A 15,329-nucleotide genomic window follows, 5' to 3' on the forward strand; every position below is an offset into this window, starting at 1 on the left:
CACAACATACAGATATCCCGTGTGATACAACAGCGGATGTTACACTACATAGAGATATCCCGTGTGATACAACAGCCGAATGTTACACTACAAAGAGATATCCCGTGTGAGACAACAGCCGGATGTTACACTACATAGAGATATCCCGTGTGATACAACAGCCGGATGTTACACTACATACAGATATCCCGTGTGACACAACAGTAGGATGTTACACTACATACAGATATCCCGTGTGACACAACAGCCGGATGTTACACTACATAGAGATATCCCGTGTGATACAACAGCCGGATGTTACACTACATAGAGATATTCCGTGTGACACAACAGCCGGAGGTTACACTACATTGAGATATCCCATGTGATACAACAGCCGGATCTTACACTACATAAAGATATCCCGTGTGAGACAACAGCTGGATATTACACTACATAGAGATATCCCGTGTGAGACAACAGACGGATGTTACACTACATAGAGATATCTTTGTGATACAACAGCCGGAGGTTACACTACATAGAGATATCCCGTGTGACACAACAGCCGGATGTTACACTACATAGAGATATCCCGTGTGATACAACAGCCGGATGTTACACTACATATAGATATCCCGTGTGACACAACAGCCGGATGTTACACTACATAGAGATATCCCGTGTGATACAACAGCCGGAGGTTACACTACAAAGAGATATCCCGTGTGATACAACAGCCGGATGTTACACTACATAGAGATATCCCGTGTGACACAACAGCCGGAGGTTACACTACATAGAGATATCCCGTGTGATACAACAGCCGGAGGTTACACTACAAAGAGATATCCCGTGTGTTACAACAGCCGGATGTTACACTACATAGAGATATCCCGTGTGATACAACAGCCGGATGTTACACTATATAGAGATATCCTGTGTGATACAACAGCCGGATGTTACACTACATAGAGATATCCCGCGTGACACAACAGCTGGAGGTTACACTACATAGAGATATCCCGTGTGATACAACAGCCGGATGTTACACTACATAGAGATATCCCGTGTGACACAACAGCTGGAGGTTACACTACAAAGAGATATCCCGTGTGATACAACAGCCGGATGTTACACTACATAGAGATATCCCGTGTGATACAACAGCCGGATGTTACACTACATAGAGATATCCCGTGTGATACAACAGCCGGAGGTTACACTACATAGAGATATCCCATGTGATACAACAGCCGGATGTTACACTACATAGAGATATCCCGTGTGAGAGAACAGCCGGATGTTACACTACAAAGAGATATCCCGTGTGACACAACAGCCTGATGTTACACTACATAGATATCCCGTGTGATACAACAGCCGGATGTTACACTACATAGAGATATCCCGTGTGACACAACAGCCGGAGGTTACACTACATAGAGATATCCCATGTGATACAACAGCCGGATGTTACACTACACAGAGATATCCCGTGTGACACAACAGCCGGATGTTACACTACATAAAGATATCCCGTGTGAGACAACAGCCGGATATTACACTACATAGAGATATCCCGTGTGAGACAACAGCCGGATGTTACACTACATAGAGATATCCCGTGTGATACAACAGCCGAATGTTACACTACATTGAAATATCCCGTGTGATACAACAGCCGAATGTTACACTACATAGAGATATCCTGTGTGACACAACAGCCGGATGTTACACTACATAGAGATATCCCGTGTGACACAACAGTAAGATGTTACACTACATACAGATATCCCGTGTGATACAACAGCCGGATGTTACACTACATAGAGATATCCCATGTGAGAACAGCCGGATGTTACAATGCATAGAGATATCCTGTGTGACACAACAGCCGGATGTTACACTACATAGAGATATCCCGTGTGATACAACAGCCGGATGTTACACTACATAGAGATATCCCGTGTGATACAACAGCCGAATGTTACACTACATAGAGATATCCCGTGTGATACAACAGCCGAATGTTACACTACATAGAGATATCCCGTGTGACACAACTGCCGAATGTTACACTACAAAGAAATATCCTGTGTGATACAACATCCGGATGTTACACTACATAGAGATATCCTGTGTGACACAACAGCCGGATGTTACACTACATAGAGATATCCTGTGTGATACAACAGCCGGATGTTACACTACATAGAGATATCCTGTGTGACACAACAGCCGGATGTTACACTACATAGAGATATCCCGTGTGATACAACAGCCGGATGTTAAACTACATAGAAATATCCTGTGTGATACAACAGCCGGATGTTACACTACATAGAGATATCCCGTGTGATACAACAGCCGGATGTTACACTACATAGAGATATCCTGTGTGACACAACAGCCGGATGTTACACTACATAGAGATATCCCGTGTGATACATCAGCCGGATGTTACACTACATAGAAATATCCTGTGTGATACAACAGCCGGATGTTACACTACATAGAGATATCCCGTGTGAGACAACAGCCGGAAGTTACACTACAAAGAGATATCCCGTGTGATACAACAGCCGGATGTTACACTACATAGAGATATCCCGTGTGACACAACAGCCGGATGTTACACTACATAAAGATATCCCGTGTGAGACAACAGCCGGATATTACACTACATAGAGATATTCCGTGTGAGACAACAGCCGGATGTTACACTACATAGAGATATCCCGTGTGATACAACAGCCGAATGTTACACTACATTGAAATATCCCGTGTGATACAACAGCCGAATGTTACACTACATAGAGATATCCTGTGTGACACAACAGCCGGATGTTACACTACATAGAGATATCCCGTGTGACACAACAGTAAGATGTTACACTACATACAGATATCCCGTGTGATACAACAGCCGGATGTTACACTACATAGAGATATCCCATGTGAGAACAGCCGGATGTTACAATGCATAGAGATATCCTGTGTGACACAACAGCCGGATGTTACACTACATAGAGATATCCCGTGTGATACAACAGCCGGATGTTACACTACATAGAGATATCCCGTGTGATACAACAGCCGAATGTTACACTACATAGAGATATCCCGTGTGATACAACAGCCGAATGTTACACTACATAGAGATATCCCGTGTGACACAACTGCCGAATGTTACACTACAAAGAAATATCCTGTGTGATACAACATCCGGATGTTACACTACATAGAGATATCCTGTGTGACACAACAGCCGGATGTTACACTACATAGAGATATCCCGTGTGATACAACAGCCGGATGTTACACTACATAGAGATATCCCGTGTGATACAACAGCCGGATGTTACACTACATAGAGATATCCTGTGTGATACAACAGCCGGATGTTACACTACATAGAGATATCCTGTGTGACACAACAGCCGGATGTTACACTACATAGAGATATCCCGTGTGATACAACAGCCGGATGTTACACTACATAGAAATATCCTGTGTGATACAACAGCCGGATGTTACACTACATAGAGATATCCCGTGTGATACAACAGCCGGATGTTACACTACATAGAGATATCCTGTGTGACACAACAGCCGGATGTTACACTACATAGAGATATCCCGTGTGATACATCAGCCGGATGTTACACTACATAGAAATATCCTGTGTGATACAACAGCCGGATGTTACACTACATAGAGATATCCCGTGTGAGACAACAGCCGGATGTTACACTACAAAGAGATATCCCGTGTGATACAACAGCCGGATGTTACACTACAAAGAGATATCCCGTGTGATACAACAGCCGGATGTTACACTACAAAGAGATATCCCGTGTGACACAACAGCCGGATGTTACACTACATAGAGATATCCCGTGTGATACAACAGCCGGATGTTACACTACATAGAGATATCCCGTGTGATACAACAGCCGGACGTTACACTACAAAGAGATATCCCGTGTGACACAACAGCCGGATGTTACACTACATAGAGATATCCCGTGTGACACAACAGCCGGATGTTACACTACATAGAGATATCCTGTGTGACACAACAGCCGGATGTTACACTACATAGAGATATCCCGTGTGACACAACAGCCGGAGGTTACACTACAAAGAGATATCTCGTGTGACACAACAGCCGGATGTTACACTACATAGAAATATCCTGTGTGATACAACAGCCGGATGTTACACTACATAGAGATATCCCGTGTGACACAACAGCCGGATGTTACACTACAAAGAGATATCCCGTGTTATACAACAGCCGGATGTTACACTACATAGAGATATCCCGTGTGACACAACAGCTGGATGTTATACTACATAGAGATATCCTGTGTGATACAACAGCCTGATGTTACACTACATAGAGATATCCCGTGTGATGCAACAGCCGGATGTTATACTACATACAGATATCCCGTGTGACACAACAGTAGGATGTTACACTACATACAGATATCCCGTGTGACACAACAGCCGGATGTTACACAACATACAGATATCCCGTGTGATACAACAGCCGGATGTTATACTACATAGAGATATCCCGTGTGACACAACAGCCGGATGTTACACTACATAGAGATATCCCGTGTGACGCAACAGCCGGATGTTACACTGCATACAGATATCCCTTGTGACACAACAGTAGGATGTTACACTACATACAGATATCCCGTGTGACACAACAGCCGGATGTTACACAACATACAGATATCCCGTGTGATACAACAGCCGGATCTTACACTACATAGAGATATCCCGTGTGATACAACAGCCAAATGTTACACTACAAAGAGATATCCCGTGTGAGACAACAGCTGGATATTACACTACATAGAGATATCCCGTGTGATGCAACAGCCGGATGTTACACTACATACAGATATCCTGTGTGACACAACAGTAGGATGTTACACTACATACAGATATCCCGTGTGACACAACAGTCGGATGTTACACAACATACAGATATCCCGTGTGATACAACAGCCGGATGTTACACTACATAGAGATATCCCGTGTGATACAACAGCCGAATGTTACACTACAAAGAGATATCCCGTGTGAGACAACAGCCGGATGTGACACTACATAGAGATATCCCGTGTGACACAACAGCCGGATGTTACACTACATAGAGATATCCCGTGTGATGCAACAGCCGGATGTTACACTACATACAGATATCCCGTGTGACACAACAGTAGGATGTTACACTACATAAAGATATCCCGTGTGAGACAACAGCTGGATGTTACACTACATAAAGATATCCCGTGTGAGACAACAGCTGGATATTACACTACATAGAGATATCCCGTGTGAGACAACAGACGGATGTTACACTACATAGAGATATCTTTGTGATACAACAGCCGGATGTTACACTACATAGAGATATCCCGTGTGACACAACAGTAAGATGTTACACTACATACAGATATCCCGTTTGATACAACAGCCGGATGTTACACTACATAGAGATATCCCATGTGAGAACAGCTGGATGTTACAATGCATAGAGATATCCTGTGTGACACAACAGCCGGATGTTACACTACATAGAGATATCCCGTGTGATACAACAGCCGGATGTTACACTACATAGAGATATCCCGTGTGACACAACAGCCGGATGTTACACTACATAGAGATATCCCGTTTGATACAACAGCCGGATGTTACACTACATAGAGATATCCCATGTGAGAACAGCCGGATGTTACAATGCATAGAGATATCCTGTGTGACACAACAGCCGGATGTTACACTACATAGAGATATCCCGTGTGATACAACAGCCGGATGTTACACTACATAGAGATATCCCGTGTGTCACAACAGCCGGATGTTACACTACATAGAGATATCCCGTGTGATACAACAGCCGAATGTTATACTAGATAGAGATATCCCGTGTGATACAACAGCCGAATGTTACACTACATAGAGATATCCCGTGTGACACAACTGCCGAATGTTACACTACATAGAGATATCCCGTGTGATACAACAGCCGAATGTTACACTACATAGAGATATACCATGTGATACAACAGCCGAATGTTACACTACATAGAGATATCCCGTGTGATACAACAGCCGGAGGTTACACAACAAAGAGATATCCCGTGTGATACAACAGCCGGAGGTTACACAACAAAGAGATATCCCGTGTGATACAACAGCCAGATGTTACACTACATAGAGATATCCCGTGTGATACAACAGCTGGATGTTACACTACATAGAGATATCCCGTGTGATACAACAGCTGGATGTTACACTACATAGAGATATCCCGTGTGACACAACAGCTGGATGTTACACTACATAGAGATATCCCGTGTGATACAACAGCCGGATGTTACACTACTTAGAGATATCCCGTGTGATACAACAGCCGCAGGTTACACTACATAGAGATATCCCGTGTGATACAACAGCCGAATGTTACACTACATAGAGATATCCCGTGTGATACAACAGCCGGATGTTATACTACATAGAGATATCCTGTGTGATACAACAGCCGAATGTTACACTACATAGAGATATCCCGTGTGACACAACAGCTGGATGTTATACTACATAGAGATATCCTGTGTGATACAACAGCCTGATGTTACACTACATAGAGATATTCCGTGTGACACAACTGCCGGATGTTACACTACATAGAAATATCCTGTGTGATACAACAGCCTGATGTTACACTACATAGAGATATCACGTGTGATACATCAGCCGGATGTTACACTACATAGAAATATCCTGTGTGATACAACAGCCGGATGTTACACTACATAGAGATATCCCGTGTGACACAACAGCTGGATGTCACACTACATAGAGATATCCCGTGTGATACAACAGCCGGAGGTTACACTAGATAGAGATATCCCGTGTGATACAACAGCCGAATGTTACACTACATAGAGATATCCCGTGTGATACAACAGCCGGATGTTATACTACATAGAGATATCCCGTGTGATACATCAGCCGGATGTTACACTACATAGAAATATCCCGTGTGATACAACAGCCGGATTTTATACTACATAGAGATATCCCGTGTGACACAACAGCCGGATGTTATACTACATAGAGATATCCCGTGTGATACAATAGCCGGAGGTTACACTACATAGAGATATCCCGTGTGATACAACAGCTGAATGTTACACTACATAGAGATATCCCGTGTGATACAACAGCCGGATGTTACACTACATAGAAATATCCCGTGTGATACATCAGCCGGATGTTACACTACATAGAAATATCCCGTGTGATACAACAGCCGGATGTTATACTACATAGAGATATCCCGTGTGACACAACAGCCGGATGTTATACTACATAGAGATATCCCGTGTGATACAATAGCCGGAGGTTACACTACATAGAGATATCCCGTGTGATACAACAGCCGAATGTTACACTACATAGAGATATCCCGTGTGATACATCAGCCGGATGTTACACTACATAGAAATATCCTGTGTGATACAACAGCCGGATGTTACACTACATAGAGATATCCCGTGTGACACAACTGCCGGAGGTTACACTACATAGAGATATCCCGTGTGACACAACAGCCGGAGGTTACACTACATAGAGATATCCCGTGTGACACAACAGCCGGATGTTACACTACATAGAGATATTCCGTGTGATACAACAGCCGGATGTTACACTACATAGAGATATCCCGTGTGAGAGAACAGCCGGATGTTACACTAAATAGAGATATCCCGTGTGACACAACAGCCGGAGGTTACACTACATAGAGATATCCCGTGTGACACAACAGCCGGATGTTACAATGCATAGAGATATCCCGTGTGATACAACAGCCAGATGTTACACTACAAAGAGATATCCCGTGTGACACAACAGCTGGATGTTACACTACATAGAGATATCCTGTGTGATACAACAGCCGGAGGTTACACTACATAGAGATATCCCGTGTGACACAACAGCCTAATGTTACACTACATAGAGATATCCCGTGTGACACAACTGCCGGAGGTTACACTACATAGAGATGTCCCGTGAGATACAACAGCCGGATGTTATACTACATAGAGATATCCCGTGTGATACAACAGCCGGATGTTACACTACATAGAGATATCCCGTGTGACACAACAGCCGGATGTTACACTGCATAGAGATATCCCGTGTGATACAACAGCCGGATGTTACACTGCATAGAGATATCCCGTGTGATACAACAGCCGGATGTTACACTACATAGAGATATCCCGTGTGATACAACAGCCAGATGTTACACTACATAGAGATATCCCGTGTGAGAGAACAGCCGGATGTTACACTACATAGAAATATCCTGTGTGATACAACAGCCTGATGTTACACTACATAGAGATATCCCGTGTGATACATCAGCCGGATGTTACACTACATAGAGATATCCCGTGTGACACAACAGCCGGAGGTTACACTACATAGAGATATCCCATGTGATACAACAGCCGGATATTACACTACATAGAGATATCCCGTGTGATACAACAGCCGGATGTTACACTACATAGAGATATCCCGTGTGATACAACAGCCGGATGTTACACTACATAGAGATATCCCGTGTGAGACAACAGCCGGATGTTACACTACATAGAGATATCCCATGTGATACACCAGCCGGATTTTACACTACATAGAGATATCCCGTGTGATACAACAGCCGGAGGTTACACTACATAGAGATATCCCGTGTGATACAACAGCTGGATGTTACACTACATAGAGATATCCCGTGTGATACAACAGCCGGAGGTTACACTACATAGAAATATTCCGTGTGACACAACTGCCGGATGTTACACTACATAGAAATATCCCGTGTGATACAACAGCCTGATGTTACACTACATGGAAATATTCCATGTGACACAACAGCCGGATGTTACACTACATAGAAATATCCTGTGTGATACAACAGCCTGATGTTACACTACATAGAGATATCCCGTGTGACACAACTGCCGGATGTTACACTACATAGAGATATCCCGTGTGACACAACAGCTGGATGTTACACTACATAGAGATATCCCGTGTGATACAACAGCCGGATGTTACACTACATAGAGATATCCCGTGTGATACAACAGCCGCAGGTTACACTACATAGAGATATCCCGTGTGATACAACAGCCGAATGTTACACTACATAGAGATATCCCGTGTGATACAACAGCCGGATGTTATACTACATAGAGATATCCTGTGTGATACAACAGCCGAATGTTACACTACATAGAGATATCCCGTGTGACACAACAGCTGGATGTTATACTACATAGAGATATCCCGTGTGATACAACAGCTGGATGTCACACTACATAGAGATATCCTGTGTGACACAACAGCTGGATGTTATACTACATAGAGATATCCCGTGTGACACAACAGCTGGATGTCACACTACATAGAGATATCCTGTGTGATACAACAGCCTGATGTTACACTACATAGAGATATTCCGTGTGACACAACTGCCGGATGTTACACTACATAGAAATATCCTGTGTGATACAACAGCCTGATGTTACACTACATAGAGATATCCCGTGTGATACATCAGCCGGATGTTACACTACATAGAAATATCCTGTGTGATACAAAAGCCGGATGTTACACTACATAGAGATATCCCGTGTGATACAACAGCCGGAGGTTACACTACATAGAGATATCCCGTGTGATACAACAGCCGAATGTTACACTACATAGAGATATCCCGTGTGATACAACAGCCGGATGTTATACTACATAGAGATATCCCGTGTGATACATCAGCCGGATGTTACACTACATAGAAATATCCCGTGTGATACAACAGCCGGATGTTATACTACATAGAGATATCCCGTGTGACACAACAGCCGGATGTTATACTACATAGAGATATCCCGTGTGATACAATAGCCGGAGGTTACACTACATAGAGATATCCCGTGTGATACAACAGCCGAATGTTACACTACATAGAGATATCCCGTGTGATACAACAGCCGGATGTTACACTACATAGAAATATCCCGTGTGATACATCTGCCGGATGTTACACTACATAGAAATATCCCGTGTGATACAACAGCCGGATGTTATACTACATAGAGATATCCCGTGTGACACAACAGCCGGATGTTATACTACATAGAGATATCCCGTGTGATACAATAGCCGGAGGTTACACTACATAGAGATATCCCGTGTGATACAACAGCCGAATGTTACACTACATAGAGATATCCCGTGTGATACATCAGCCGGATGTTACACTACATAGAGATATCCCGTGTGATACAACAGCCGGATGTTACACTACATAGAGATATCCAGTGTGACACAACTGCCGGAGGTTACACTACATAGAGATATCCCGTGTGACACAACTGCCGGATGTTACACTACATAGAGATATCCCATGTGATACAACAGTCAGATGTTACACTACAAAGAGATATCCCGTGTGACACAACAGCTGGATGTTACACTACATAGAGATATCCCGTGTGACACAACTGCCGGAGGTTACACTACATAGAGATATCCCGTGTGACACAACAGCCGGAGGTTACACTACATAGAGATATCCCGTGTGACACAACAGCCGGATGTTACACTACATAGAGATATCCCGTGTGATACAACAGCCGGATGTTACACTACATAGAGATATCCCGTGTGAGAGAACAGCCGGATGTTACACTACATAGAGATATCCCGTGTGACACAACAGCCGGAGGTTACACTACATAGAGATATCCCGTGTGACACAACAGCCGGATGTTACACTACAAAGAGATATCCCGTGTGACACAACAGCCGGATGTTACACTACATAGAGATATCCCGTGTGACACAACAGCCGGAGGTTACACTACATAGAGATATCCCGTGTGACACAACAGCCGGATGTTACACTACATAGAGATATCCTGTGTGATACAACAGCCGGATGTTACACTATATAGAGATATCCCGTGTGAGACAACAGCCGGATGTTACACTACATAGATATATCCCGTGTGATACAACAGCCGGATGTTACACTACATAGAGATATCCAGTGTGACACAACTGCCGGAGGTTACACTACATAGAGATATCCCGTGTGACACAACTGCCGGATGTTACACTACATAGAGATATCCCATGTGATACAACAGTCAGATGTTACACTACAAAGAGATATCCCGTGTGACACAACAGCTGGATGTTACACTACATAGAGATATCCCGTGTGACACAACTGCCGGAGGTTACACTACATAGAGATATCCCGTGTGACACAACAGCCGGAGGTTACACTACATAGAGATATCCCGTGTGACACAACAGCCGGATGTTACACTACATAGAGATATCCCGTGTGATACAACAGCCGGATGTTACACTACATAGAGATATCCCGTGTGACACAACAGCTGGATGTTACACTACATAGAGATATCCCGTGTGACACAACTGCCGGAGGTTACACTACATAGAGATATCCCGTGTGACACAACAGCCGGAGGTTACACTACATAGAGATATCCCGTGTGACACAACAGCCGGATGTTACACTACATAGAGATATCCCGTGTGATACAACAGCCGGATGTTACACTACATAGAGATATCCCGTGTGAGAGAACAGCCGGATGTTACACTACATAGAGATATCCCGTGTGACACAACAGCCGGAGGTTACACTACATAGAGATATCCCGTGTGACACAACAGCCGGATGTTACACTACAAAGAGATATCCCGTGTGACACAACAGCCGGATGTTACACTACATAGAGATATCCCGTGTGACACAACAGCCGGAGGTTACACTACATAGAGATATCCCGTGTGACACAACAGCCGGATGTTACACTACATAGAGATATCCCGTGTGACACAACAGCCGGATGTTACACTACATAGAGATATCCCGTGTGAGACAACAGCCGGATGTTACACTACATAGATATATCCCGTGTGATACAACAGCCGGATGTTACACTACATAGAAATATCCCGTGTGATACAACAGCCGGATGTTACACTATATAGAGATATCCCGTGTGACACAACAGCCGGATGTTACACTACATAGAGATATCCCGTGTGATACAACAGCCGGATGTTACACTACATAGAGATATCCCGTGTGAGACAACAGCCGGATGTTACACTACATAGAGATATCCCGTGTGATACAACAGCCGGATGTTTCACTACATAGAAATATCCCTTGTGATACAACAGCCGGATGTTTCACTACATAGAGATATCCCGTGTGACACAACAGCCGGATGTTCACACTACATAGAGATATCCTGTGTGATACAACAGCCGGATGTTTCACTACATAGAAATATCCCTTGTGATACAACAGCTGGAGGATGCAGCACAGACCTGACATGTTATGATATGTGGAGTGGAGACATTAATGTGTCGCCATCTCCTGGATTAACTTTGGCCCTTTGAGAACATTGGAATTCTTTCACGTGTTCATGGAGAAGTTTTAGAGGGAAGGCAACAAGCATAAAGCTAATGACCTCTGCATCAAGGTGGAAGAGGACACAAGATGCATAGAGACTAGAATTGAGTCAGAAGAAATCCAAACACCATTTGATGGAGCACAGAATTATAATAATAATAATAATAATAATAATAATAATAATAATAATAATAATAATAATATAGTGTCTATAAAGCGAAAGCTACAAGTTCATGGACCGTCTTCGAACCCAGCACCACAGACACCTACCTTAAATCCACACTTGCCCTGCACCTCAAGTGGGACAATGGTGACCTGGTTGATTCCTGCCAGCAGCTCATGGTGATATTCTTGCAGGAATCGAAGCTCTGATGAGTCCATGAGAACCTCAACTTCTTCTGGCTGTAGAAAGGTGCTTGCTCTAGTGTTATCCCTTGCATCCATCATTGGAGGATCTGTTTGTGTCATCTCCTCAGGCGTCTGTGCTTCATGTGGATCCATGTGCTGCTCTTTATGGCCACCAACAGCTGAGGCTCTGGCTTGATTGTCACACGGCTCCACTAAATTCAGCTTCTGATGTGGACAGTCCTGAACCTCCATCTTATCTTCTGTTTTTATGCCTGTCTGCTGTTCAATGCCATGGTCCTTCACAATGTTTGGAACTCCTCTGTTCTTTTCTTCTGGGGATCCAGTCTCCTCTATACTTGGAGACCCAAGAAGAGCAGGGTAGTATGGGGAGACAGTCAGCCGAGAGCTCTGCAGTGAATGTGTTCGGGTCAAAACCCGCGCGGCAACTGAAGAAAACACAGGTAAACATTATGCGTGCCCTATCAACGACACCTGTGTGAGAGCAGGAGTTATACTTTATCTATCCTGACTTCATTTTAGTGTCTTTCTAAATTTATTTCTTTCCTTCCAAGTTGGAGTCCGTGATCAGATAAGGGGGCTCAGGAATGCCTTTGTGTAACGGACTTAGAAAAAACATGGGAAACAGAGAAACCCAACGTAGAGGCTAGGAGGACACCTAGACCACAAGCTGGGGGTTAACTTCGCCGATTAGAAGCATGTATGCTAATGTCAGTACATAGCTAGAGATACGATGAGCCAATTATATTGTTACAATACATGAATACTGAAAATCTATTAACCCCTGACCAAGGTATGGAATAAAGAGAGCTCTGCTTGGATCCTTGATGTATCAGCATGGCTCTTCTGTGCACGTATTTGAAATTTACAATTTAATTTGGAACAGGCAGAACGTCTCAGAACATTATGTGGCAACGACACCCGGATACCATAAAGTACCCGTGATGTTAAAAAATTATCCATCTATCAACACGACCACAGCTAGAGATGATGGAATATTCCTCCTCCCATAGAGAGAATGAGGAGAGCTCAGGAGATAGTGATGACTCCATTGTAAAGAGGTGGCAGATACTTGATACACAATGATCGTCTCCATCCAGAAGCTAATATTAAGCAGTCTAGAATTCATCTGGTCCTCCTCACAATAGCTGTAGATGACGTTTTCGTAGCGTAGGCCCGTGATTCTACCGCCAGTTACATGACATTCACCACTCCAGCTCACTCACCGTTAACATCATCAAAGGACACTATGGCAGCAGAGTTGTTCCTGAGCATCGTTACCAAGTTTACACGACCTCCTCCACTTCGCCGACTCTCAAAATACATCTCCAGGAGGTCAATGGAGACACTTTCCCCAAGATTCTCCACCAAGACCTCAGCACAGAGGCGGACACGCTGAACTGAGAGGGAAGACCCTTGCACTGGCCTCTTCTCAACATTTCTTTCCAAACTGTCAAATTCTAGACAAAAGCAGACAAATCAATAGCTCACAGAAGGAAAAGCTCCTATCTGGGAAGAGTCAGCGCTCACCTTCATCACTCAGCGGCTCATGGAAGGTGACCAGAATCGTCGTCCGGTCTGAGGATCGCATCAAGAGGAATTCTTCTCGACCACTGACGTTCTCCACAAATATCTGTAGAAAACACTCATCCGTGTCTGGGTGAAGACCACGCAATGCTACTTTCCCAAGATCCCATGGGGGAAGACGCCTCACACGGATGGTAACAGACTGCACGCAATGTTCCTCCTGAGATAATATGTTCTCTGCATCTGGAAATACAGCATTAGATATTGGAAAAGTCCTCCCTTGTGTACGATACAGCAGATTATGTAGAGCCAGGGCAGAAGAACATGGAATGAATATCACCCACATGTGAAGAGAAGATACATAGTTCATTCATGTTTTATTTTAACCCTTTACAGACAGCAATCTCATTTGCATTTTGCAAGCCTACATTGCAGAGATCAACATAAACCTTGGAAATAAGGCTTTCATCAAATGCCTCGCCTTTCCAAATGTGCCTGAGAGAGGCGCTATTGCTGTCCGCTCATACCCATCACGTGGCCCCCTGCTGCAACTGCCCCTGATGTCCGGTGATGTCACGTCAAAGAGCTTATGATCCGTGTTGAGCTGCAAGCTTGTTGGTTTTCTCTGCATCTTATTGTTAGTTGATTGATTGTTAACAAGTTAAATTAGTACTAGATCTGAGCACAGACCTTCCAGAGCCAAGGGAGAGGCGCCTGTGCAGATTTTACTGAGGAGATTTATTTTTCAAACTGCCAGAGCACATAAACATGGCAGGTGGACAGGAGACAGGTAAGCCATTTGTGTTCTGGCTACAGTGGTCACGTATATCTACCGCCCTATCTCACACTCCGCACACTCCATCCATATCAGCCCCTCTCTCCT

At 43.9% G+C, this 15,329-nt stretch overlaps 1 protein-coding gene across 5 annotated transcripts in view; it reads right to left on the reverse strand.

Moving 5' to 3' along the window:
- PARP10 (poly(ADP-ribose) polymerase family member 10) overlaps positions 1 to 15,329 on the reverse strand; it is a 173,104-nt gene that overhangs the window by 56,495 nt on the left and 101,280 nt on the right. For all 5 annotated transcript variants that reach the window (XM_073556550.1, XM_073556546.1, XM_073556548.1 and 2 more), the window contains exons 3-5: positions 14,450 to 14,689; positions 14,146 to 14,379; positions 12,824 to 13,347 (exon numbers count right to left, since the gene is read on the reverse strand). In XM_073556550.1, the coding sequence (XP_073412651.1) occupies positions 12,824 to 13,347; positions 14,146 to 14,379; positions 14,450 to 14,689 (998 nt within the window). The remainder of the gene's footprint in view (positions 1 to 12,823; positions 13,348 to 14,145; positions 14,380 to 14,449; positions 14,690 to 15,329) is intronic.

This window comes from Dendrobates tinctorius, unplaced genomic scaffold, assembly GCF_039654945.1.
Source record: "Dendrobates tinctorius isolate UK_male_01 unplaced genomic scaffold, ASM3965494v1 ptg000235l, whole genome shotgun sequence".
Classification (NCBI taxonomy): Eukaryota; Metazoa; Chordata; class Amphibia; order Anura; family Dendrobatidae; genus Dendrobates; species Dendrobates tinctorius.